The following is a 22973-nucleotide window of genomic DNA, read 5'->3' as shown; positions in this document are numbered from 1 at the left end:
AGCCTTGGGAAGGCAATAATTACTCTTGGAGTAAGCGGATTACGATCCGCTAACTCATCCTTGGTTATTTAAAGAACGAAAGGTCGGTGACCTAATGTACGCCCCCTCAAGCGCTAAGCTACGGCAGCCCCGCTGCACGTGGTAGCACTTGTAGTCCATCTATACCTGAGTCATTGAGACTGCTCCTCTGTGAGGATAAAACAATTTTCCTCTTTACCTTAGGGCATGCAGAACGGGCTTAAAAGATGATGTCCTTGCTTGGCCCTGAGGGCGTGCAACATCTTGCTGCGCGAGGCCCCGAGGCAATCGGTGCGCGTAGAGGCGTTTTCTAATTATGAAAACGCGCTGCTAGAGCACCTGCAGCAGAAGTTGTCTGCTTCATTTGCGTCCATGATGCCACCGCCAGTAACGTATGGCGCACCTGTACATAGGTGTAGATTTCACAAGTTGGTGTTATCACACAACGTGTGACTACACTATAACAACAAGCCCCCACGCGGCAGGATTACCAGTAGTGATGCATATAACTATATTAGATAGATTTTATTATATTAATAAGGTATCACCTAGAGCTTTAGATATTGGCGTCTCTGCCGCACCTAAACAATTAAATACAATTTCAATCTTGAACGAAAAGAGCGTTTTTACCTTGATTAAAGTCTTAAGTACTTGTTGGTAGTGGATTGCGATCCACTACACTCGTACTGATTTTTGTAAAGAACGTAAGTAAGGTGACCTTAGCTTAGCTTCTTCGAAGCAAAGAGATAAGTCAGCCCTGCTGCACCCCTGGCTCATCGAGTAGCGCTGTTGCAGGTCGTTCCTTGCTCGGCTGGCATTCGTGCGCACTCTTTTTTATGGTGACACATCGGCTCTTCCCAATAGCAAGGCTTACCACGTATCGGAAACGCTGTCAGGGCTAGGTCAACATACGGAGCTGTGTGAGGCGTCATAAACAGTGTGAAGTCGTATTGTTGCCATGGAGCGGATAGTAGATCAGATACGGAGGATAAGTTAGACTCGTTCCATTTTTACGCTTAACACCAGAGAGGCTTGCTATAGCAAATCGTAATATGCTTTCAACAAGCCCACGTGAAGCTTAAGGCGAGTTTGGAACCTCCTTGAAGTATGAGTGTGGAACTAATCATATTTTGGCTTCGATCGTAAGCGGTCCGATGGAGGGTAGCTGTACTTTGTCTTGTAGACTGCAAGCAGGTAAGTTTAAAGCATTCAGTGAAACCTTTTCACTCATTATGTTTACGTCTGTATCCCGTTTGCCTCTAACATCTGCATTTTTTCACATCCACCTTTTCATAAAATCGCTCACTCGGCGCTTGGCTCAGTCACTTCAAAATAAATTTTAGAGTTTTGCAAAGTAGAGTAGCCGGACAGATGCCGGCAAGTCAAATCAAATTAAATGCCCCCCACCGGGACCGACACAACATCGTTGCAGTGTCGACGGAACGAATAAAGTAACTACAGCAATTAATATTAAATGTCTTGGAAAGGCGTGTACTGCAAATATTATAACAAACTCAATGGGTGGTGTCAGCTCGCTTCTGCATTGCGGTCGCTCCGCGCCAGTGCTTCAATCGGTATTTTTTATGACGCATTTACCGAGTTCTATCCGTCTATCTGGTCTGAACGGAAATATCCAATGTGGTACCCAGCACTTTGAGAAATTTTTGCCAAAGTGTTGCTGTAAAGCGCAGAGATGTAGCCTACGCAATGGCGATCGGCAGGTCACCATTCTCATCGGTAAGGTATCGCTGACAGGAACAAGATGATCCATCTTACGCAGACAACTCACAAAGATTGTAATGCCATTAATTATGAATTTGTCTTTTGTCTGAGCAAACATAAAGCTTTTACTTATGGACTGTCAATACTCTAAAAGAACTGGCAAGCTGGCCAAAGGCGCCGACGTATGCAGCAAGGATTTATCCCGCTGAGATTTTTTGCCTGTGCGTACGCACGCGTTTATTTACTAATAGATGTTGAGCCATTGGTATAAAAAGTTTTTGAATTCTGAGGCGGCCACTCAATGCAGTGTCACGTGCTTCATTTCATGTATATTAATTTAGGGCCTTGTCATGAGGTCTCACCGCTGGCTGGGTGCCGAATGAATTTGGTCTGTAATACAGACAGCTTTGGAACAAAGAATTGAGCTCATTGAAAAACTTACGTCTAAGATCATATACTCCTTGTTAATTAAAGACTTTGGTTGCGCAACACATCTTGCATATGATTCGTACGTTGTGCGTATCAGGTTATCGATGAGTGGCGTGACAATCGTGACATGCGACAGCTCATCATGGGTATGGTGTGTACATCGACCACCGCAAAATGCCGACCCTGCTAGCTTGTAAGCTCAAGTTGTATCAAAGAAGAACAAGATTCACCATTCGACATAAAAAAACTCAGTGACGACGTCGATATGCAACTCAATTACTACGATACATTCATACCCATCAGCATCTGCTTGGAATCAAGACCAACCTCTGATGAAGGCTTGTGTGTTCTTTTTGGATTGGAAAATACTAGGTCGAGGCTTACTTATACAGCCTTAAAGGCCGACGCTTCAACCGCGCCCCAGCATGATTTGAAATCCGTATCAAAGCGATTAGTTAGGGGAAGTTATGCTGGCATAGTTTGCGCTTCATATTTATATATATTCTGCCACTTCCTTATACCCTTTGAGACAGAGGCACTTGTTAAACTGTGGTGGTTTTTATATATGCGAGATCTACCCGCGCGCCGTGATTCTAAGAACATCATGGCACCAAATTCACGCTTACCTGTATTAGCAAACAGGACCTATCTAATCTCCATGATCTCCCTGATCTCCACAACTATGACCGGTTCTAGTGTTGAAAAAGGTTTGTCCGTAGGCAATACGTGACCCGTACTACTCCAGAGCTTTCTACTCAAAGCTATTTCCGCATTAAACGTTTTTCATTATCTCTCATGGCCGGTTAACAACAGTTCTTCAACAAGGTTATGACTGATAACGATCTTCTGTTTATATCTTGAAAGGTTCTCGCACCGAAATAGAGTTGTCAGTTAGCCCCGATAAAAGAGCGAATTACTCAATGTCTCTTGTCATTAGCCGTTCTACCGTATAAAGTCGGTGTTGCTTTCGTTCTTTGCACGGATGTAGTATTTATGACGGCACGAACTTATCCAATGTGGTGCATCATTTACTTCCATAAATCATAGAACACACACCATCCAGCAGCTTTATTTTCAAGTCACCACGTCTTGAACTCCATTACCAACTGTTAAATGAATTTGTGGACTTCTTTATGGTAGCCGTCCCGCTCCTCGCACTCAGGGCTATTTAAGTGTACTCAAGGACGGACTCATTCAGTACTAACTGTGCACTTTCGGTGACGTTACAATCTTGTAATTCTTGCGAACGTCCAAAAAAGTTTCATCGAATTATATTAGAAATTCTGCAGGACATAATGGGGGAAAGTTCCAAGACTGTGCATATCGCAGTTTCACTTTTCACGAGGAGCAATCTTTCTCGTTAAATTTGTGAAACTTCAATGTTTCCCTGATTGAGCGTGTCAAACGGCAGCGCTACAGTTATATTGTGACAAGGATGGACAATCTCAGTTAAACGATGAGTTTAATATAACCAACAATGACTAGCAGTAGTGCCTCTCCTTTGATGACGCGAAACCAATATTTATATTTTCCGCCAGCTCTAGTGCATGGGACTCCAACTTACAGCTGTGAGTAAACGGGTACTACGACATATTGCTTTTCAATCCAGTCTCAGCAAATATACACTTTGGAAAGCAGACTATATGATCCCAATTTTCAATCTGATTACATGACCACGGCTCTTTGCCGGTACTGCGTTCGTGTTCTACCCCAGGCACCCAGCAACTTTGTTGTTCATCACGTCAAACAATGCCATGATCTGCATCAAAGCTATGCACCTCCATCCCTCGCCACAACCTCTTCTGCTTCATATAAGAGGTGATTTTTATGACCACCCCTGACTTACCAGGAGAAAAGGCCGTGGTACCTAACACCAGTCGAGCTATAATTTATGTCATTCCAGCCGCGATGTCAAAGGCGTCGAATTCCACAAAAATACTCTAATGTTCTTTGACACTCTACACTGGCACGGTTATCGAATCCGTAATAGACATCTTCAATACTTTTCTTGTCTACAGGAGAATGCGTGTTGCTGCAGTAGCGATCAGAAATTTCAAAACTTGGACACAGTATCGCCTCCTGCATGAATAGACCAGTGTTTTGTGTGCTCACAGTACACCAGATTATGCGGTGCGGACAGCCGCGACATCTCTCATTTCAATTCTACCCATGTCATATATGCCTTACCCACAAGACCATCGGTCAAAATTGTTTTTTTAGCGCGAAGCGTTGTTGCCCCTTACGGAACATGGTTGATAACTTGGCCATCTCAAATTTTTTGTTGTGAGGCCGGCAAAAATTCTTTGCTCGGGCACTTGCAATGCTGACGCTTAACACCAGCAGCCTTACAGCAGATTCTATCTGTTCTTATCCCGGCGTTCAAGTAGAGCGCTCTTGAATGTAATCAACCAGCCATTTGCATAGCTGGTGAAGACAGAGCAACTACCGCACTTTGACTTCTGGCTACTAGTTCCCGAACTTGTTCGGACTAATGATAGACATAAGCTTGTTTTGTTGGTCTACTAGTCCTGGGGGTAACCGATTTATGTTACATCCTCGCAGAGAATACAGTCCTTTCACGACTTGGTTGTGGGATAGACTACAGGTTCTTCCAAGTGCAACGGGGTTGCCGTGCACCTTGCACAGAGAGAGCATCGACTCAATGTGCCCACGATATCAAATGTACAGAGAATGGGTTCGTACGTTTTGCCTAGAACCAGTATCGCTTGGCAAAAAGATACCCAGTTCGCCTCCCTATTTCATTAAGTGTAATATGAGCTAAAACTAAAGATAAATGATGTACTTTATTTTTATACTAGACTCAAATGATGGAGGGTGACAGCCCAAGTATCTCACGAACCTTTTCCTACCTCTGAGCTTCGCATAATTGTAATGTGTATGTACAATTTCTACGTACCTTTTTCATTTTTCGTTACCTGTCACACTATGTCGATCTTTCTTTTCAAAGCACCACCATTACATTTATTATGGTTCTTTGCCATGAAATTCACCACTGTACCAATGCTCAGGTCTGAAAGGACAACAGTAATACGCGTACGCAGAATACGCGCAAGACGAAAACGAATGTATTTCGGCATATCAAAAAATTGCGTTTGGATTCACAATATACGAGCTACCAAATAGCACACAAGTTGACACCATTGTAAATAACCCTCTTAAGGTTTTCACGAGTTTGAAGCCTGCGCACGAATGTACTTGTGACTTATAAGACCTATTTCACAAGCAAAACTCTAAGGCTTCACTTACCGTTTGAAAAATATTCTGCAGATCCACGACGGATACCCCACAGTCATCTGCAAGCTGCTCAAACGGCTTACGATTCAGACTGTTGGACTCTTGCTTTAAAAATTTCGCGAAGCGATGAAAGAACGAGTGGTTTTCTAATGCAGCTGTGCCTTGGATTCCAATGACTTCAAAAGGGAGCAGTGTCATGTCAGGGTATCGAGACGCGTACTCAACTGCTAATGTTACAATCGCCCGAGTGTCATCAGGTCCAACGGTGCGTGTTAAACCCAGCTTTTGCCAAAGTCGAGAAAATCTTCGAAAAGCCAGACTGTTAGCGTATCCACTAATAAATGGGTGAGTAAGAGCTTGCTCAGACGTCAATCGATGTTCTGGATCACGTATCAACATCCGCTTTACAAAATCTCGACAATATGAAGAGAAACGATTTGGCATTGGATGCAGAGGGTCGTGACAAATGGCCTCTTCAAGTCCGAAAAAACCATCGTCAACGGTGAACGGATTACCTCCTGTTGCGAGAGAAAATAGTGTGATACCAAGCGACCAGATATCACTGACAAACGTGTAATGGGTTCCGGATATCCTCTCAGGAGCCATGTACATCATTGTGCCAGTAAAATCAGAGAAAAATGAATGGGACTTTGCCAGTGTGCCAGTCAGCCCAAAGTCAGCAATCTGTAAGATCAAATCAATTGTCAGACAACAGTAATGTATCGTCTCGAAAATTGTACCTTAAATTCTCCATGGCGATTCATCAAAATATTAGCTGGCTTGATATCGCGGTGAACAGTTCTAAATTACCATCATAGGTCAGTCCAATTGCAATTGATAAAAGATTTGGCCTACAAACTTTTGGCTGTGCATGTGATCAAGCGCTGTGACACAACAAAAGGCAGCATGTCGTAAAACTTCTTCTGGTATCGAAAGTCTTGTATCCATGAGGTCTTGCAGACTACCCATGTCCATAAACTCCATAACAACCGCAACAGCGCACTGTGCTGGTTTGAGAAACGCTCCATAGAAGGTGACAAGATACGGGCACGAAGTGAAACGAGATTGTTCGAAATGGTCGCTTCGGACTTCGTTCCGGTCGATAGTGGACAAATTGTCATGAAGTGTGTGAAGTTCTCGTTTGACCATGTGGCGATCTACTTCCCGGTACACAAGAACTTCCTTAACGGCAACCAGCTTTAATATCGGCAAATAAAGTGAAAGAAATACAGTGCCACCTGCACCTTTGCCAAGTTTCTTGACCCGTTTGGTCCATTTACCTAATTCCTTAGGTCCATCATAAGCTACTTCGCTAAACTCAGCAGCTTCCGGCGAAGACATACTCAGCGTAATACTCGAGGCGCGTCGTGAGCGGTTCAAAGGTAAACGTTGCAGAGGCGTTGACTTGAATAATGGATTAGAGTCGGTTTGGGGTTCGATATCCTGGGCCATCATCCAGGGCAGCGCCGGGTGTTCACATTTTTCAAGAGACAAGTGCAATTTCAACTTTCGCTTAGTGTTTTTATCCTTAAAAGCCTTCGTAATGTTTGTTTCACTCAAATCAACAATATTTCTGCACATTAAATTCTCTGGGACTGCATCAAACACACGCTTCTCGCGGATCTGACGAGCGTGGCGTGCGGCAAGAGCCGCTGCCCGAACACTTGCGTGAATATTGGGACTGGCAATACCATGAATTGAGCTTACACGGTCACGATTGTGGACTTCTTGCTCGGATCGGTAGCCTAGTTTATTCCGGACAGGGAACGAAGAAGCAGTTGACAACATTGTCTTTTAAATATTTGGTGACGCTGAGAACTTGGTTGCGAGCCTGGAAGCCAATAATAGAATGCTATGTTGTTGTGTTAATTTTGAACGCGACCTTGGGTGTATTCATTTCATATTATGCTAGTTTGTATAGCACGATGGTGCTGGATACTTGTGAACAAGGGCAACCATACTGTTTGTCTTTGCATCATTATGATATGGTGCTCTGAAAATAAAATTTCTATAACCCGGGTATCTCCACAGCTTTCACTTGTACTAAAGCGTGGTTCATTTTCTGGAATCTGGGCTTGATGATTCACTACCACTTAATTTGTCCATGAGCAAGTTCATTTCTTAGACATGGAGCTATTTAATTCTTGAAAATCCCTATGCTCTTCGTACAAGGCTCGAAACTAGCTCTGCGAGTGACTTCCATCAAATTTTTTGATGAAAACGTTATGGTGGATATCAATGGGTCCGTCCACTTGACCGAGTAATTCTTGAATATGAGGTGTGTAACCAACTATGACAATAATTGGTCCTTTGCGGTCCACACGATTACGGTAAATCAGACTCAGCAGATCAACGTCTTGCAATGAAGCGTTTTCAAGCATAAAACAAACTTTATTTACCAATGGCTATGAATAGTTTCATTCGATATGTAATACGTTTCATGTAATGCTTTCATATGCGCATTGTCGTATATCGCTTGAAGTAGATACAAGTAGAACTACGACATTAGTCTCAAATGATGGTGGGGCGATGCTCTGGTCTCATCAGAGTTTCTGCTTTGGAACGTGAGGAAAAGGCACACCAGCAACGCGGCTACGCCGCTCAACTTCAAGAGCAGGTAAACATTTATCAGCCTTTTCGATTCAAAAAGTGATGGGTGTTCATTAGATTCTATAAAAGCAAGCTGAATTGGAACAAGCGAAGGCACGCAGGCAGCAGGAACAACGCGAAGATCTAAAAAATTATGTGTGTTTTGGGCTGTTTCTACGAAACTACCGTCACCACTAACGCACGCTATGCGTGGAAGGAATGCGAGAGGAAAGTAGCATCTCGACAACATCAACCACATCAAGATGTAAAGGCTTCACTTCAAGCTTCTTCCCCCAAAAATTTAAATTTGGAGGCTCATCGGCCAAAAGTTGAATCACAGGAGCTCGAAGTACCAATGATATCACCGGTTGATGCCTTAAATGCCCTGCATATCGTAGTTTCTGAGAGTTTGGCAGAAGTTTCAGAGTCTACAACTACACAAAACACAACATCGATACTTGCGGCAAGTTCAGTTTCTAAAAACCACACGCCGTTGAGCCCCGCGCCATCAATATTTGAATCCTTTATTTTGGAGTTTGGCAATGGGGCCACATCAAGTGCATTTTATGAGAATTTGACAATCTTACAAAAACTTTCAACCGAGGTTTTCCACACGCTTGATGTACATTAATTTGAAACTTATTGAGACTGTTTTCTAGTTAGAAGCTGCGACAATGCTGAGGCATTTGGAGGCTCAGGTAATAATGAAATTGATTAATTAGAGCGTATAAGCTCTCAGGTGATAGTGTTGTCTTGTAGAATTGCTACGTCAAGCCAATCTTTCTTTGCCAAGAAGACTTACCGAAGGCAGCTATAACTGCTATGCAGCCTTATACGAAAACCAATGATGACGAGGTCAGTCAAACCGAAGAAGGAACAACGTCAATGTCAAGTAATATTGGATCGCACTTATATAGCTCAAAAGTGCTCTTCGGCGATAGGCTTTTCCTACATGATAAGACTACAATATCGTTACGTGGTCTTCTTCCAGACAAAACACATGACAAAAATCTTTTGGAGACTTCTGCTCAACGCGTAGAAGCTGAAGATGATGAAATAGCTGCAACTAATTGTTTAGATGCTCGCAGCGAAATGCTGCAGTTCTCATTCTGACTTTTACCAAAAAAAATTCAATGTGATGATGTAGTTATTGAGTCTGAGAAGTCAAGTTACCCAGAACACGCACAGCAGTTTTCTTCATAACGAAAGCTGGGGCAACTCCGCCCCCACAAGGGTATCTAAAAAAAGTCAGACGATGCCCTGTAAACAATTTAAGCCACAGTCAATACATCCATTAGCTCACTTACGTTAAGCCGTTCCATCGCCATTCGCCTACAATGGCCCCGCATGTTTCTCTTGGACAACGAAGTACCCCCTCTGGATGTTCAGCAGCTTGGCCGATTGTCCACGGTTGTGGATCAATAAACCAGTGGTGGCAGTCATTTAATGTCCGAAAGACTGTCAAATCTTCGTCCAGTAATGCTGTCATGTGGTCAATTGCTGTTTGAGCACTTATTTGAGAAAAATCGTTTTTTTCAATGTTTACGAGCTGCTTTAATTTTCGGTTCCACTCGATTGCATTTTGTTCAAGAAATCTTTTATGTTCCGCTGATTGACATATGTCAGCGAATTTGGCATCAGCAAACTTCGACAATCCTACAGGTTTTTGAACGTCAGCCTTTCCTGTGAGATGCTGAAATCGATGATATATTCTTTTATTTTCAGTCACAAATTTAGAAACACGTTTGGGGCTCCTAAACGAGGTGAGAGATCGCCATATTCCACTTCCTGAATTCTTCTTCGATTCTTCACCGACTTTAGCGGGGGACAGAGAGATTGAGCTTGTGCGATCGCACTGTTCATTACAAAGACGTCGATCTGGTTGCGGCAAACGGAATGGCTTGGACATATCGTTATACTTTTGCGACTTAATGAACTCGACATGAGCCGTTAGTTGGGTGAAAGGAGCACTTTTTCGCCTAATCGAAGACTTCTTTGTTACTGCACCAACAGATTTTCCCATCAGAACGCTAGGACTGTGTGGTCTCAAACGTAGCTTGGCAAGCAACGGCTTCTTTGTTATCGGTGCTGCAGCAATGTCTTCCCCCTTTCCCTTGGCATCACTGACTACCACGTTGTCTTGAATGCGAGAGATCGGCAGATCTCGCAAAGCTTCTAGAAACTTTGACTCAACCGGACAGCCGCCAGTTCGCTTTATAAATTTTGCAATGTCGTGGTGAAAGACAATGGCACCAGCACAAAACAGACTTTGACCGCACCATTCGCAACCAAACATTGTTCCCATTGACCGTAAAGCTGGAATAAAGGAGATATTATAGGTCTTTTCTGGACTCTCGCTCAAGCACCCAGAATTTACAGGTATCGAAAGACAAAACCCGCTGGGTACTCGCTCTCCAATCATACCACGCTCATCAGATCCAGAGAATAGCATTTGGATTGAAGACTGTTTCTTTAATTTTGGAGGTGTAGATAATCTTTTCAATTCACCTTGCTTTTGACGACGTGTTCTAGCTGTCTCTTCTTGAAGCTCTCCGTTCTCCTTTTTTTGCGCCAGACGAGCCAATCGAGCCTTGAGAAGAAGTTGGTTAGCAACAAATACGTTTCCTCGTGCAATCTCGAGGCATTTAAGTTGTGCATCAAACCCAGCATTTAAACTTATCACGGGACGCAAAGTTTTCACATGGTTTAAAATAAATAAGTAAGACAATTGCTGCTTCATAATCAAGTATGCCATTGCGAATGCAGGAGATCTCGACCGCCCTCCAGAGCAGTGGACGAGAACACCACCTTTTTTAAGTCCAGCACTGATAAAGACCGCAGCAATTGGGAGGCAACTCAACAAGCTTGCATACTCCTTGTCACGGATGCTTAGACTCAAGTACGTGAAATCGTCTGGAAAAGTTGCATAAGTGCCTGCGAGATTTAGCACATGCGTTATCCTGCTTGATTTGAGCGCTTCGACATTAAAAGCTGCATGAATGGAGCCCACAAACAAATTAGGTGCAATCTCCACCGGTACATTGTCTTGTACGATTGATGTCTGCAGTTGAAGTCCTGGAGCTTTTCGCATTGACATTATTCACTCAATTAATCCGCAGCAACTGTCGTTGTAAGAAGCACGTTAAGCCTTCGTCGTTCACAACAGTTGATCAAAATAGCCCCCACTTGTTGCTTTCTAGGATTGGTAAATCTTTTCCTCAGAAGCTTACGGTTAACCCTATTGTTCAATGACCTTATTTTTAAGTAGTTACACTGTACGACATTATATTATTCTAACAGATAAGATGACTCATCGTGATGTTCAAGTACGTGAGGTGGTCAACAATGCTCGTACAGCTAAATGGGGAGCAGGCATTCGAGCAGGTCGGGTCTTCACCATCCGTCTCACTGCAATTACGATATCGGTCTGAAAACTGGTCGTAGAAAATCTACACGATATTGAAGCAAAATACGAATAAGCATGCACATCATAATTTGAAAAAAACTCACCTCTCTTGTCGTGTGTTCGAATCCCAACCAAGTTGGTGGAAGATGTGGCACCACATCCCGAAAGTGCGTCACGCGATATACCTCCATATTGGCGCGACGGAGTCTTGCACTAAAATTGATGTTGCCAACACGTGGTTTTCCAAAAGTGTACAATACATTTACAGGAATCTTTTCAAGATACTCAAGCTCAAACGCGCAAACGGCCGCAACTGCTCCTCCTAATGAGTGACCTGTAACCATGACTGAGGCATGCGTATGCTCCATTTGAAGCCTGTGCAGTGCGTCCAAAACCTGTGGAGCCACAGATCGATAGGCCCAATAAAAGCCTTCGTGCACCAGCACACTTGGAAATTCTGCGTAAGCGCGTAGTTTATGAAAAGTGAGATTGTCTATCCAGTTCGTTATGTCCATGCTTCCTCGAAAAGCGATCACTACCGCGTCATAAAGTTTCGAGTAACCCACAAGACCCTGAAAATTGTCTTTTGTGTCTTCAACAACAGTCACACCTTCCATTGGCTGCACAAATGCGCATGGTTGGCAGTTCCATTGTACGATGTGTTTTGCCTGGCAGTACGAGACTGACGTCACATGCGCAAGATACTGCGCTGTGGTCTCATTGTACGTGATGGCATCAAAATTGGATGCCAGCCAAAGCGTTGAAATTTGGTCCTGCACCTGATCGAATGGAAATGAGTATTGCCACGACTTGGTAGAGTTTATGGTGATGGTAAGTGGCTGTAGTAACAGCAATGCATACATTGTGTCATGAAAGAATCTCATGTCTTTATGAAGTTGTAAAGGTGTGAGGCCCGTTGTTTTAGAAAAGAGACTATTTTTGAGTAAGTTCAATGGTAGGATAGTCTTATATAAGGGTATGGAGCTAAGCTAAGCCTCAAACTAAAAATCATCACCGATCGTACGATGAAGCTCTTCTGTCATAATTTCTTGAAGAGCCTCACTTCTCCTCGCTCGGAGTAAGGTACCTTGAGTATCAAAATTATCCCTCGAATCTGGGCCAAGCTCCAAACTACCAAAGTAAAGTTCAATGATGAAGAAGCATTATGGTACCGGTACAAATGAGGGTGATGGGATCTCAAAAAAGTGATATTGTGAGACACATGGGTTGCTAGCTTCACGCTACGCATAAAAAAGGTTTTGAACTGTTAGAGTCTGTGCGTAGTGTACGATCGTTTGTGTACTACATCACACAACACACATAGCAATTCTGTGAATTGTGTGAAACTCAGAAGTACACAAGTATTGAGTGTAATGAGGATAAATGGACTCTGAGAGGGAGAGGGTCGTGAGTCTTGTTAATTGCTAGACTCACATCGGTACTTTGTTATTCATTGTAAATCGGATATTCTTGGTATCAAACGAGGCCAAACCTAACTCTGTATAATTGTCTCGCAAAAATTAAAGTAACCAGTTACTACAGAAATTTTCTGCAACAATATTGCAATGCACATTGCACAGAGAGAGTTTTATTCTCAGAGTCTGCGTTAACAAGTGCACAAAGGTTGGATTCGCGTGGTTTTACCAGGAGCCTCTAACGTAATCAGGTGCCCTTTTCACAGGGAGCATTTATCTCTTAGGGCCCGTGCTAACGAATGTACAGAGGTTGGGTTAGTGCGGTCCTATCAGAAGCCGAACCAAAAACCATTAAGGAACTTACGCGGTTAGTGTGTTCTGGTATTCTAAAAGTTTATATATTTGGTAACAAGTCTACTCAAACAATAGACAAGTCTACTGTCTGTATATTTTGACGTGCGGATAAGGCCCACGCGTAACTTAGATCCCTCTTTTATAGAGTTTCATAAAAACGATATTCCGGTAGAGAGAACACCTTGTCATTCTCGTCGAAAATGCTTTCAAGCACATCAGACACGAAGACCGCGCTTTTGGCTGGGATGGTTCAAATATTTAATTTGGAGCGGACTTTGGGTGCAAGTACGCTCATAAACGTTGGTTCGGTAAAGTGCGGGGAGTGAAGTTGAACTCGAGGTGGAGTGGTCACTCTTATGGTGGCCACTTTTGCTTAGTGATCGAAAGCGATAAAAAATGTCAGCCCCACTCTTTTCCACATCTTAGTAAGGAAGGGTGTAACGGGGCAAATACTGTCTCTTGGGTACTCAACCCGGAAAAATGTATCTAGTGAAATAGGGTGCAATTGTACAAAATTTATGTTAAGTCCTAGCGAGACCCCTCTGCTGTCACCGGTGATGTATAGCCTAGCTGTTCTCCATAAAGGAGGCACTCACTGCACGTGTCACGATCTCGAAGCTCTTTCCGTCGGTGGGGAGTGTTTTAAAGCCCGATGTGGATAACACGACGCTGTCTAGCTTATTGATAACGACCTAGACCTGTCTCGACGAACCGAGATTGCTTTACAGTAAGCGCAAGAGTCACATATACAGTTGCCCAAATCACGACGAAATTATCGATTCAAACCATCCGAGTATGTTGCCACAATAGAGCAAAGCTCCTTCATCCCATTGTGCTTTCTGCTCACACTCGGGCGCCATCCAAAGTAACATGCTATCAGGTCCCTAATGTACTGTTTGCGCTTATGGTACCATCCATAACGATAGTACCTTGGTTACTAAAGGATGGTGAAAGTGCCGCTGCGTATATGACTTGGTGTGCAAACTGGGTGAGGAAAACACACCGTATCACTGGTCGAAGGCTTTGCTAGTTTTAGATAAACAAACGATCACCCATAGCGTCGTCTCATGGTTGACTATGAAAAATTGAAAGCACAGCCCTGACGTCCAGGCGGTAACCCATCTCTTTAAGTCTCTGCTATTAATAGCCCAGCTGGTGTCCAAGAGTTAGCAGCAACAGCTAGAGACCTAGGGTTCTCTTCATCGCAAGTAAGGTTGGCTCCTACAAGTGTGAAGCGCTGCGAAACGACCATTCCTCAAAGAATGGGCATTAACGTGCGGTGCTTCGGTTCAAGCTGTGTTCCCCTCAAGGAAGGAGCTGAAGCGTCAGCTTTTACGACTGTTCTCACCGCCTAATCAGGCATATCGCGTGCGATCACGTATCCTTGTCGCCTGACAGAGCAAGAAGGAGCTGGTGGCCATTATCCAAGAGTTAAGAGCTCTCATTGCCGGGATGGCAGCCGATCCTCTCCCCGAGGTGGTCGCAGTGATCGTCTTTATGGAGGGCCTCCGCACTGGCGTGACCAGAATGGAAGTCTTCCTTAAGCATTCGTCTTCATCTGAAGAAGCGGTTAAAAGTGGCATTGAATGCCGAATATAACTTCAAGGCGGCTTCAATGCACACCCTCATAGCTCGTGGAGTGGATCTGAGCCAACGGATCTCAGCCATGCTGAGAAAGTGGAGGTAGAGCTCCAAGCTACCGAGTAGCGTGAAATCACCCGACGGTGTTTTGTCTGTGGAGACATCCGTCACCTTCGGACTTGTTTTCCCCTGCGCAAGGCGCGTAAAGTTTCGTCGAACCGACTTCCCGCTTCTTACAAGCATGATTTGTCGCGGGAAACGAGAAAACCAAGTAGGTGTGGGGCGCCCTACTAGGGAAGAATTAAGTTCTGTATTGCCTCAAAATGGGGGATGGCAGCAGGTCCCAGCCCCGAAGAGCTCCGTGCTCCTGAACACGGAAAGTGCATGCAAGCTGCCTTCGCTGGTCGTAAAAGCGACCGTGAAGGGCTTTGAGAAGCCATGGAACATACTTATCGATTTCGGGGCGTTGGGCAATTATGCTCGACGCTCCACGATCGAAGAAAGTCGGCTGTATGCTGAGGCGCTGAAAGCGCGGTTGTTTGACATCATCACTGTTTGCTTAGCGACGGGGGCTTGCATCACTGTGCCTAGGGTCCCTGTGGACTTCGGTGTCAAGATTTTTGACCTCGATAGTGTGGAATGCTGATTAGGCTTAGACTTGGATGCAAGGTATAATTTTTTCCTTGGTATGGCATGCTTTTAACACCATGAACCATAGATTGACTAGAGGTTAAAGACCTTGGGCGCTAAACCCTCGAACTCCAAATGTGGTTTAGACTAGAGTCCCGAGCGTGTTTCGCGGGCTGAACGTGGAGTGGCACGTAACCCACTAAGCTCTGCTCAAGTATCAAAGCACTTGTTGCATGCCACGAGTGGCATGGTCGGCCAAGGGCATCGAGGACGAGGCCCCAGTGATGCACGTGGAATGTCACGTAACCCACTGAGCACTGCTCGCGTTTGCTGCATGCCGGTGGCATGGTCGGACGAGGTCCGAGGCATCTCGGTCAAGGCCTTCAGATGCACGTGAAACAGTACGTTATCCACTGGACGAAGACTTCGGAGATAGCATCTCTTCTTCGGATGTTGTTGATAACATCAAGGCTCCGATGGAGCAGGGAGTAGGAACACTAGACGACGCCGAGTGCGTATACCCACTGGTATCGATGAGACGTAAAACTTTATGGAGAGGTGACAGCGAAGTCGTCTGATATCTGCAAGAGTGTGTCTACAGTAAACGTTTGCGCACAGCCATATACTCTTGTCAACGGTATCACGGAAGAGGAAGATGGCGACATCAACCTCGAGGGTATTCCCGCGGTGGATGCTCTCCTAGCGCTGAACGAGATTTTCTTTGAAGAGTTTGGTGGTGCCTTGATGGTAGGCGATTTTGCCGAATTATTCATTATACGACTGAACGAGAAGATCAGCTCGTCGTCGCTGCTCGATGAAGCTGTCCTGAAAGACACCAAAAGGGTGCTGAACGCACGAAGTGTACCGCCGACCCTGAAGGATTTCTCGTATTCGTACTTTTCTTTTGTAAAGAAATTTGAGACGTCGTCTCCAAAAACCCGCCGTCGGTCACTCCGGACCGAGGTGTGCATAATGAGATCGACCTGGTCCCGGAGATCAAAGACTGCGTAACACGCCAATGACCCCTGCCAAAGGAGCCGTGTGATCTCATTGACGTCTTCTTCCGTGGAAATTACGACGCAGGAATGGTGCGTGAGAGCAAGTCTCCCCATTCGACACCCAAAATTTATTTCAGGGAGCCGTACGGCGAGTGGCGTATCGTTTACGCTTACAATAAGCTCAACGCTGCCATCATTCCAGCACAGACACAGATTTCTAGAAAGGATATTCTTCTGTCACGTAGGCCAGATTATGAGCTTGCTCATGTCACGACGGTGACGTTGGCAGTGATGGATCTGATCCGCGCCGCATACGCGGGTGATAGTATGTGCGAAACGCTGCTACGGGCATTCGGGAGCAAAGAGCATTGAGACTCGATCAAGAAGTTGTCGTCGCGATTGCGCGCACGGTTGAACCCGGTATACGTTGAATAACGGATTGCTGTATTATAGCACCGATTCGACGGATACGTCATTAATTATGGCTCCTCACGATGAGGATTTAAGTACCGTATCCTCTGTGAGGACCACGACACCCCACGCAGTGGATCTCTCGGTCGTGAGAAGACGTTCAGCTCTGTGAGTTGCCACTACTGGTGGCCCAAGCTGTACAAATGAAAGAGTACATATATTCGCACGTGTGAGACGTGTTGAAGGGTGAAAGGGTGAAATCATCATCGAATGCGGAGGCGCCACTAGCTATTTTACTGGTATCATCCGGGTGTTGGCAGTCCATGAGTATCAACTTTGTGTTTGGCCTGCAAAAGGACTCGTCAGGCAACACGGCTGTGGTGGTGACTTTTGATAACATGGACTCCAGGAGTCAATTGTCTCTGACATTGACCCACGCTTCATTGGAAAGTTTTGGTCGACAATGTGCTGAGCACCAGTAAAACAGCGGATATCCACAGACCGATGGTCAAACTGAGCGCGTGAATCGCATCGTTGAAGACGTCCTTCGCAGCGTCTGTGCTGAGTCGTTGAGGCGCTGGAGCACCATGCAGCCACTTGTCAAGTTCGCTCTGAACAAAGCAGTGCACTCGTCTACCGGCTACACGCCATTCTACGTGAACGGGATCGCTCGTTCTCGCGTCCCGCTGACACCGCCATCCCATGGCTCAGGGCTTGGTGGCGGGGGGAATTGCCGAGCGGCTAGCTGATGTCAGCCCCCTCACTGTCCGTAAAGAAGTCGATAACTTCCTGTCTACTAGATTGAGTGTCCTACGACACGTTCGCGATGCGATAGAGGAAAGCCAAGACATGCTGCAAGAAGATGCAGATAAAAGCAGCAGAAGAAAGATTGAACACTTTGTTGAGGTCGTAGACCTGATTTTATTAAAGGCCAAAAACCATCCTACACATGCAGTTTCTGATGCCGGGCCTTGTAAGGTCGTGGCCAAGAGGGGCCTTGCGTATATGTTAAACCTTCCAAAACAGATGCGCTTCCAACCGGTGTTTTATGTATGCTTGCTTATGCCTCATCGAGATCCGGCGCAAGTAAACGCGTAAATGCTGGCGCTGAGGCGGCGCCAACAGGCGCTCGAACACCCAAAGCTAAACCAGCAACTGGTTGTGAGTACGAAATGCAACAATTTCTATCTCAAACTGCGCCAGGCGCTCCACCGTCGCACGAAGTGATGCATTCGTCTGCTCGACAGCTAGGGGCCGCTCCGACAGAGCGCAATAGTCCTTAACGTAAGGCAGTAGGTGCACAAAGTTCTCCAAGCTTTCGAGGTCTTCTGCACAGCGGTAAGCGACATCAGTATGATGCTCAGCGGAGACCCGATGGTGACGGACCTTGTCCTCAAGGACTCCAAGAGCATCGCGAGTCACCGGACAGCGATCGACCAAGTCGACATCGTCCAATGCCGACTCGTCTCGACGAGAACAGAGACGTCAATTATCACGAGGAACGTCTTGTGGGTCGACGTCGTCGACGGATTTCACCCAATGTCTTTGTAAAGTGGCGGGGACACCTGAACTCCGAGAACTCGTGGGAGTTTGAGATGTCACTCCGGCAAGACTACCCAGAAGTCGTAATATAATGACGCTTCGCGTCGTTGTGCGCTCCGCGCTTCTCGGCAGTAGCTCAGAAGACCGGAGGGCCATAAGCGGAGGGCCATGAGCGGAGCTCAAGCTATGGCCCTAAGCTGCTGTGGCCGTAGATTCAGCCGTGTGAAAAAGCACAGAGCTCGCGAGAGCGTCATGTATCGCAGGGCAACAATACGCAAGAAGTTGGCGCTGCGCCTTGCGTTTGGCAAACTCAAATCGAAGATGCCGTTATACGCGCACGTCCACTTCCTTATGGGTTCGCTATAAGTTAGACTGCGAAGAAAGTTTCCGGTGCCGCTGCACCCATCGCTCAAAGAGTTCATTATCATCTGCAGCGGTTTCGCCAGGGGCAATCACCCCAGTAATAGTTCGCCTTGCCGGTTCTGGAGTGCCTTCTCTTTGTTCTAGAAGTCGAGCGCGGTACCCATTCGTTGAGATCACTTGACTTACAAAGAAGCGAGCTCGGAAAATCAAGCTCAGCATGTGTAGCGGCCGGGGGGCCGACTACATAGACGCCTAACGATCAAGTGATCGCGTCTATTGCTTCAGCAATGGAATCTGCCGAGCGGAAGCTGTATTCCACACGAGGTTCGAGGATCGAATATGAATACGAGCGCAAGAAAGCCGCCCTGTGGGCAGCCCTCAATGGCTGCTCCTGTGCCTCATCGAGGCGATTGGTAACAATACCACCTCCTCCGGGAGTTGAGAGGTCGGGGAACGGACACGGTGTCTGCAAGGTCTGAGCTGGGTTCACGTCGCGCCGTTGGCGCACTTCAATCTTCTCGTCTTCCCATGCTGGGAAAGGAGTATCCAACTCGTAGTCGACCTCCTCCGAATCGTCCACGAGGAAATTTGTCGCCCGGAGCGGGTGCGGTGTGTGGCGTTCGGTTGCCGAGGGCTTGAGATATGCATTCCGTAATGTCGCGGACGTACTGTCCGGAGATACACCCGGTACAGAAGAAGAAGGTTTTCACCCGCGGATGCCCTCGGAACCAGCTAAACTAGGTATTTTTTGTGTCATAGACTCAGGAATCATTGAGCGGGGAATGTTCAAAGATACGTAACGGTGTCCTAGATACGCCAGCCTCGTATGAGGCAACAGCAAAATGTGAATAGTGGGTACTCACACTTTTGATGGGGGGGGAGTGTAACGCGGTTACTTACCCTGGTTTATATGGTGGGTCACACAAGATGGCGAAACCACACAATGGGTTGGCTACACCTTCACAATAAGCCACTACGTGGCAGGACTGCCAGAACTTATGCTTTTAAATTTGGCATTACTATTTAATTTGAAAAAGCTATAGATTGCGATATAGGCGGCTTGACCGCAAATTTAACAAACAAAATACAGTTCGGTTTGTGAACGGAAGAGTGTATCTGCCCTTGGTTAAGGTTTTGGGGGCACTTGAAGGTAGCGGATTGCGACCCGCTACACTCGTAATGGCTCTAGTATAGAATGTAAGGTCAGTGACCTTAGCTTCATCTAAGCAAAGAGTTTCGGCAGCTCGCTGAAAAATTTGCTTGGTGCTCGGACGCAAAAGTGTGTATATGATGTGGCAGTGTTGTTTCTTGAAAAGGGTCATTGTCGTGTGATGCAATAATGGATCAGAGGGCCGTCAATTACTTAACGGGGTCCTTGAACGAGGGGCGACAAGCAAGGCCAGTTTCTTGTCAGCACTTGAGATTCAATAACCATGAAAATATTATCCTTATATATAGTTTTATCACTTCTCACACTCAGGAATTTGTAAGCTTTCCCTATGACGGATGACGAGCTCAGCTCGTCCTAATGTACCAACCGAGTCACCTCGGTTACTCTAACGCCTTGCAGATCCTGGTTGAACGAGATGTTACCGTAGGCACTGAGGGGAGACTTGCACCCTCCCCTGGTAAAAAAACATCACTTACCCGCGGAAGCTTTGCCACTTACGGTTGGTCTATCACACCGTAGTACTGACTCGTTAGTACGGTCGAAGTATTTAGTTCAAAGCTTATCTCTTCTAATCACGATTTACAGTCGCTCGCATAATTACTAGAGATTGCGATATATATCAACGTCACCAGCCTTGCATATCGCTGTATCAGCAGAAAAAGATTGGCACGGCGATTTTCGATAGCTATTTCTGACTTTTCCTGAGACAGCGGCCTACTACCGCTTCTGCATTTCAAGCTCCGCACAAGACACTTCGCAATTTGTTGGTTTATTCAAAACAATCTCATGTCTTAAATTCAAGCTACCACAACTTTACGACCAGAAATCAACAGGTTCTGCTTCTTTACAGAGATACTATAATGACTCGTCAAAGGTGCACCACGAGCTAAGTGCGCGGCACATGATGCATTCGACTTTCAGTCATCCGTAGCAACTGTCGTTCAGGCAATTTCACGCATAGGATGAGATCGTATTACAAATTAAAGCCAGCCGAGACAATATTCATTCTGTCAAAGCCTGCAGATTTTTCAGAATCGTTTAATAAAAATTTGATACGCTTTCTAGTATTTTCGCAGCAAGATACACGGATATTGTATCCCTATTTTGGCATCTTCAGATCTCCGCGTACTGTCTACTTTTCTTAACAGTTGCTCGTCATTCGTAAATGCACCTCGCTCGTAAATTTATCAGTAGTTTTCATGGCCTATTCAAGCATGTGGGCTGTTGCTAACAGCAACCATCCCGGGCTGTGAATCCACCTCTGTTTGAGAGGATCGTTCACCTAAGTACTATGTCCCATTGACCTCAAACTTAACGTGATACAGTGGAACTCAATCTTCCCAGCTTACTGACCTGTGCCTACTGGGAATCAACATTTCCCCACTAAGGATCTATCGATTGACCTTGCTTTAGAGCACAACCTTCGTAGTTCATAGCCGATAGAAAGGGAGCACGCATGACACAGATGTATGTTTTTAACACATAAGTAAATTTGCGAGTATCGCGGTGCTGCTAGTTTGTAATTTTGCTTCTGAGCTCTTTCGACTCCCTTCCATCCCCAATGGAGTTTGCTCATGCGGAACGGAATTCGTACTTCGCATCTAATGCGACACCCCTTGCTTTCTCGAGATAGGTTGGGCGGATGCAGGAGGTCTCAGACCTGGCCATCAAGACGGAAACAAATACTGCATTTAGAACAGGGTCTGTAGCCGTTTGGCGATAAAAGTCACTAGACATAGTCCAGTATTTTTCGCTTCGACAGGAATTTTGAGCTCAGACGGTACGCCTAGTTAGACGTTGTGATTACCCGCGACCTTGGTCGCGTCAGCTCGCCCCATATCGGCTACGACGCTTTTACGAAAGCGCTGCACATACGTACCCATTCTCCAGCGAATATCTCTTAAGCGCTATGTACTGTTATTCTGTATGGATCATGGCTATCGGAGATCTTCTTGCAGATAAAGGTTCTCTTCATCCTTACTCTGAAGATGCTGGACGCTTAGCATAAGTCGTGCTGCCATCGCCGCCTGTCTGTTGATCTCCTAGAGGTACACCACCAAAGCATTCAATCTGATTAATAGAGACATCCAAACGACACTTAAATTGTCTATCGTCATAATTCTTTGCTTACAAAGTGTCTCGAAGACAGATAGCGAGATAGCACTTAAACCATCCTCACAAAGGAAACAGTTAAATAAGACTCGGTCGTCCGTTTTTGACGTCAAGTGCTACCAAGAGCAACGGAATCACCGTGTAACTTGCACAAAAAACTTTGATTTAGTTAGTCCGCGTCAACTAACACACAGCGGATGGCCTAGTACGTTACATCGGGAGCGGAATCGAGGTCCTCTTTGTTAAATAAGTACGAAGCGTTTTCATCTACTTCACAAGTGACAAATAGGATTAATTTATCTGTGACAATTATCGAATGATATGACAACCAGTGGTATAGAATATCTCCTGAACGGAATTAATTGGAGTTTGAATAAGAACATATATTTCAAAAGTCTCATGTAGTGACAGCCTCATTTTGTATCCATGTTGAACGGTTTACGACTATTTCTAAGTGGCCATGTTCTTCACTGGACACTGCGTCAATGGGTGGCTGCACAATGACTTCTCAAATGTAAGTAAGTACCGTCGTCGATAATCTGACGGCAGTCATCCAATTCAAAACACATTCTTTGCAATTTCTTCATTTATACCACTTAGTTGATCATAGCTTAGTCATTCGTGAGATCGCCCACTGTATTAAATAGTGGGCAAATGTCTGCATATCAAGACCGCACCATTAAAAGTCGCACGATTTTGGTTCACTCTCAGAACAATGCCTTGCTGTTAATGCCTGCTAGCAACTCTCTATTAAATCCCCGCCATGAATACCCGTGACGGCAAACGGGAGGATACGACCTTGCTTCGGCTTCGCTTCATTTTTCTAGAAACAAGCTGTTCCAACGACATCATACGACGCTCTGATAGAATCACCAGCAAAATTGTAGAGTGACTATAGAGCGGGGAATTTTGAATCTATACGAATTTAGCACTTCAAAATACTAGTCGTCGAATAAATGTACAAAAGCCTGGTCAGT

General features: G+C 45.4%; 3 protein-coding genes across 3 annotated transcripts; 1 reads left to right on the top strand and 2 right to left on the bottom strand.

Annotated features, from left to right (window-relative positions):
- Window positions 1–5354: 5354 nt before the first annotated feature.
- PHALS_02463 (serine threonine protein kinase) lies at window positions 5355–7212 on the bottom strand (the record flags this gene model as incomplete). The annotated part of the gene is made up of 5 exons (XM_024720113.1): window positions 5355–5369; window positions 5437–6108; window positions 6165–6225; window positions 6284–6602; window positions 6669–7212. The coding sequence occupies 5 exons, from the start codon at window positions 7210–7212 to the stop codon at window positions 5355–5357; spliced, it is 1611 nt and encodes a 536-aa protein (XP_024572744.1).
- Window positions 7213–7939: 727 nt separating this feature from the next.
- Window positions 7940–9126, top strand: PHALS_02462 (uncharacterized protein; the record flags this gene model as incomplete). The annotated part of the gene is made up of 5 exons (XM_024720100.1): window positions 7940–8041; window positions 8104–8169; window positions 8231–8617; window positions 8673–8711; window positions 8773–9126. The coding sequence occupies 5 exons, from the start codon at window positions 7940–7942 to the stop codon at window positions 9124–9126; spliced, it is 948 nt and encodes a 315-aa protein (XP_024572743.1).
- Window positions 9127–9160: 34 nt separating this feature from the next.
- On the bottom strand, window positions 9161–12036 carry PHALS_02461 (hypothetical protein F443_04616; the record flags this gene model as incomplete). The annotated part of the gene is made up of 4 exons (XM_024720089.1): window positions 9161–9251; window positions 9321–11094; window positions 11369–11462; window positions 11524–12036. 4 exons carry the CDS (start codon window positions 12034–12036, stop codon window positions 9161–9163), a joined length of 2472 nt encoding a protein of 823 aa, XP_024572742.1.
- Window positions 12037–22973: the final 10937 nt, after the last annotated feature.

The sequence above is a fragment of the Plasmopara halstedii genome (assembly GCF_900000015.1).
Source record: "Plasmopara halstedii genome assembly, contig: Scaffold_194, whole genome shotgun sequence".
NCBI classification, from domain to species: domain Eukaryota; phylum Oomycota; class Peronosporomycetes; order Peronosporales; family Peronosporaceae; genus Plasmopara; species Plasmopara halstedii.
This window is presented reverse-complemented; position numbering and strand designations above follow the sequence as displayed.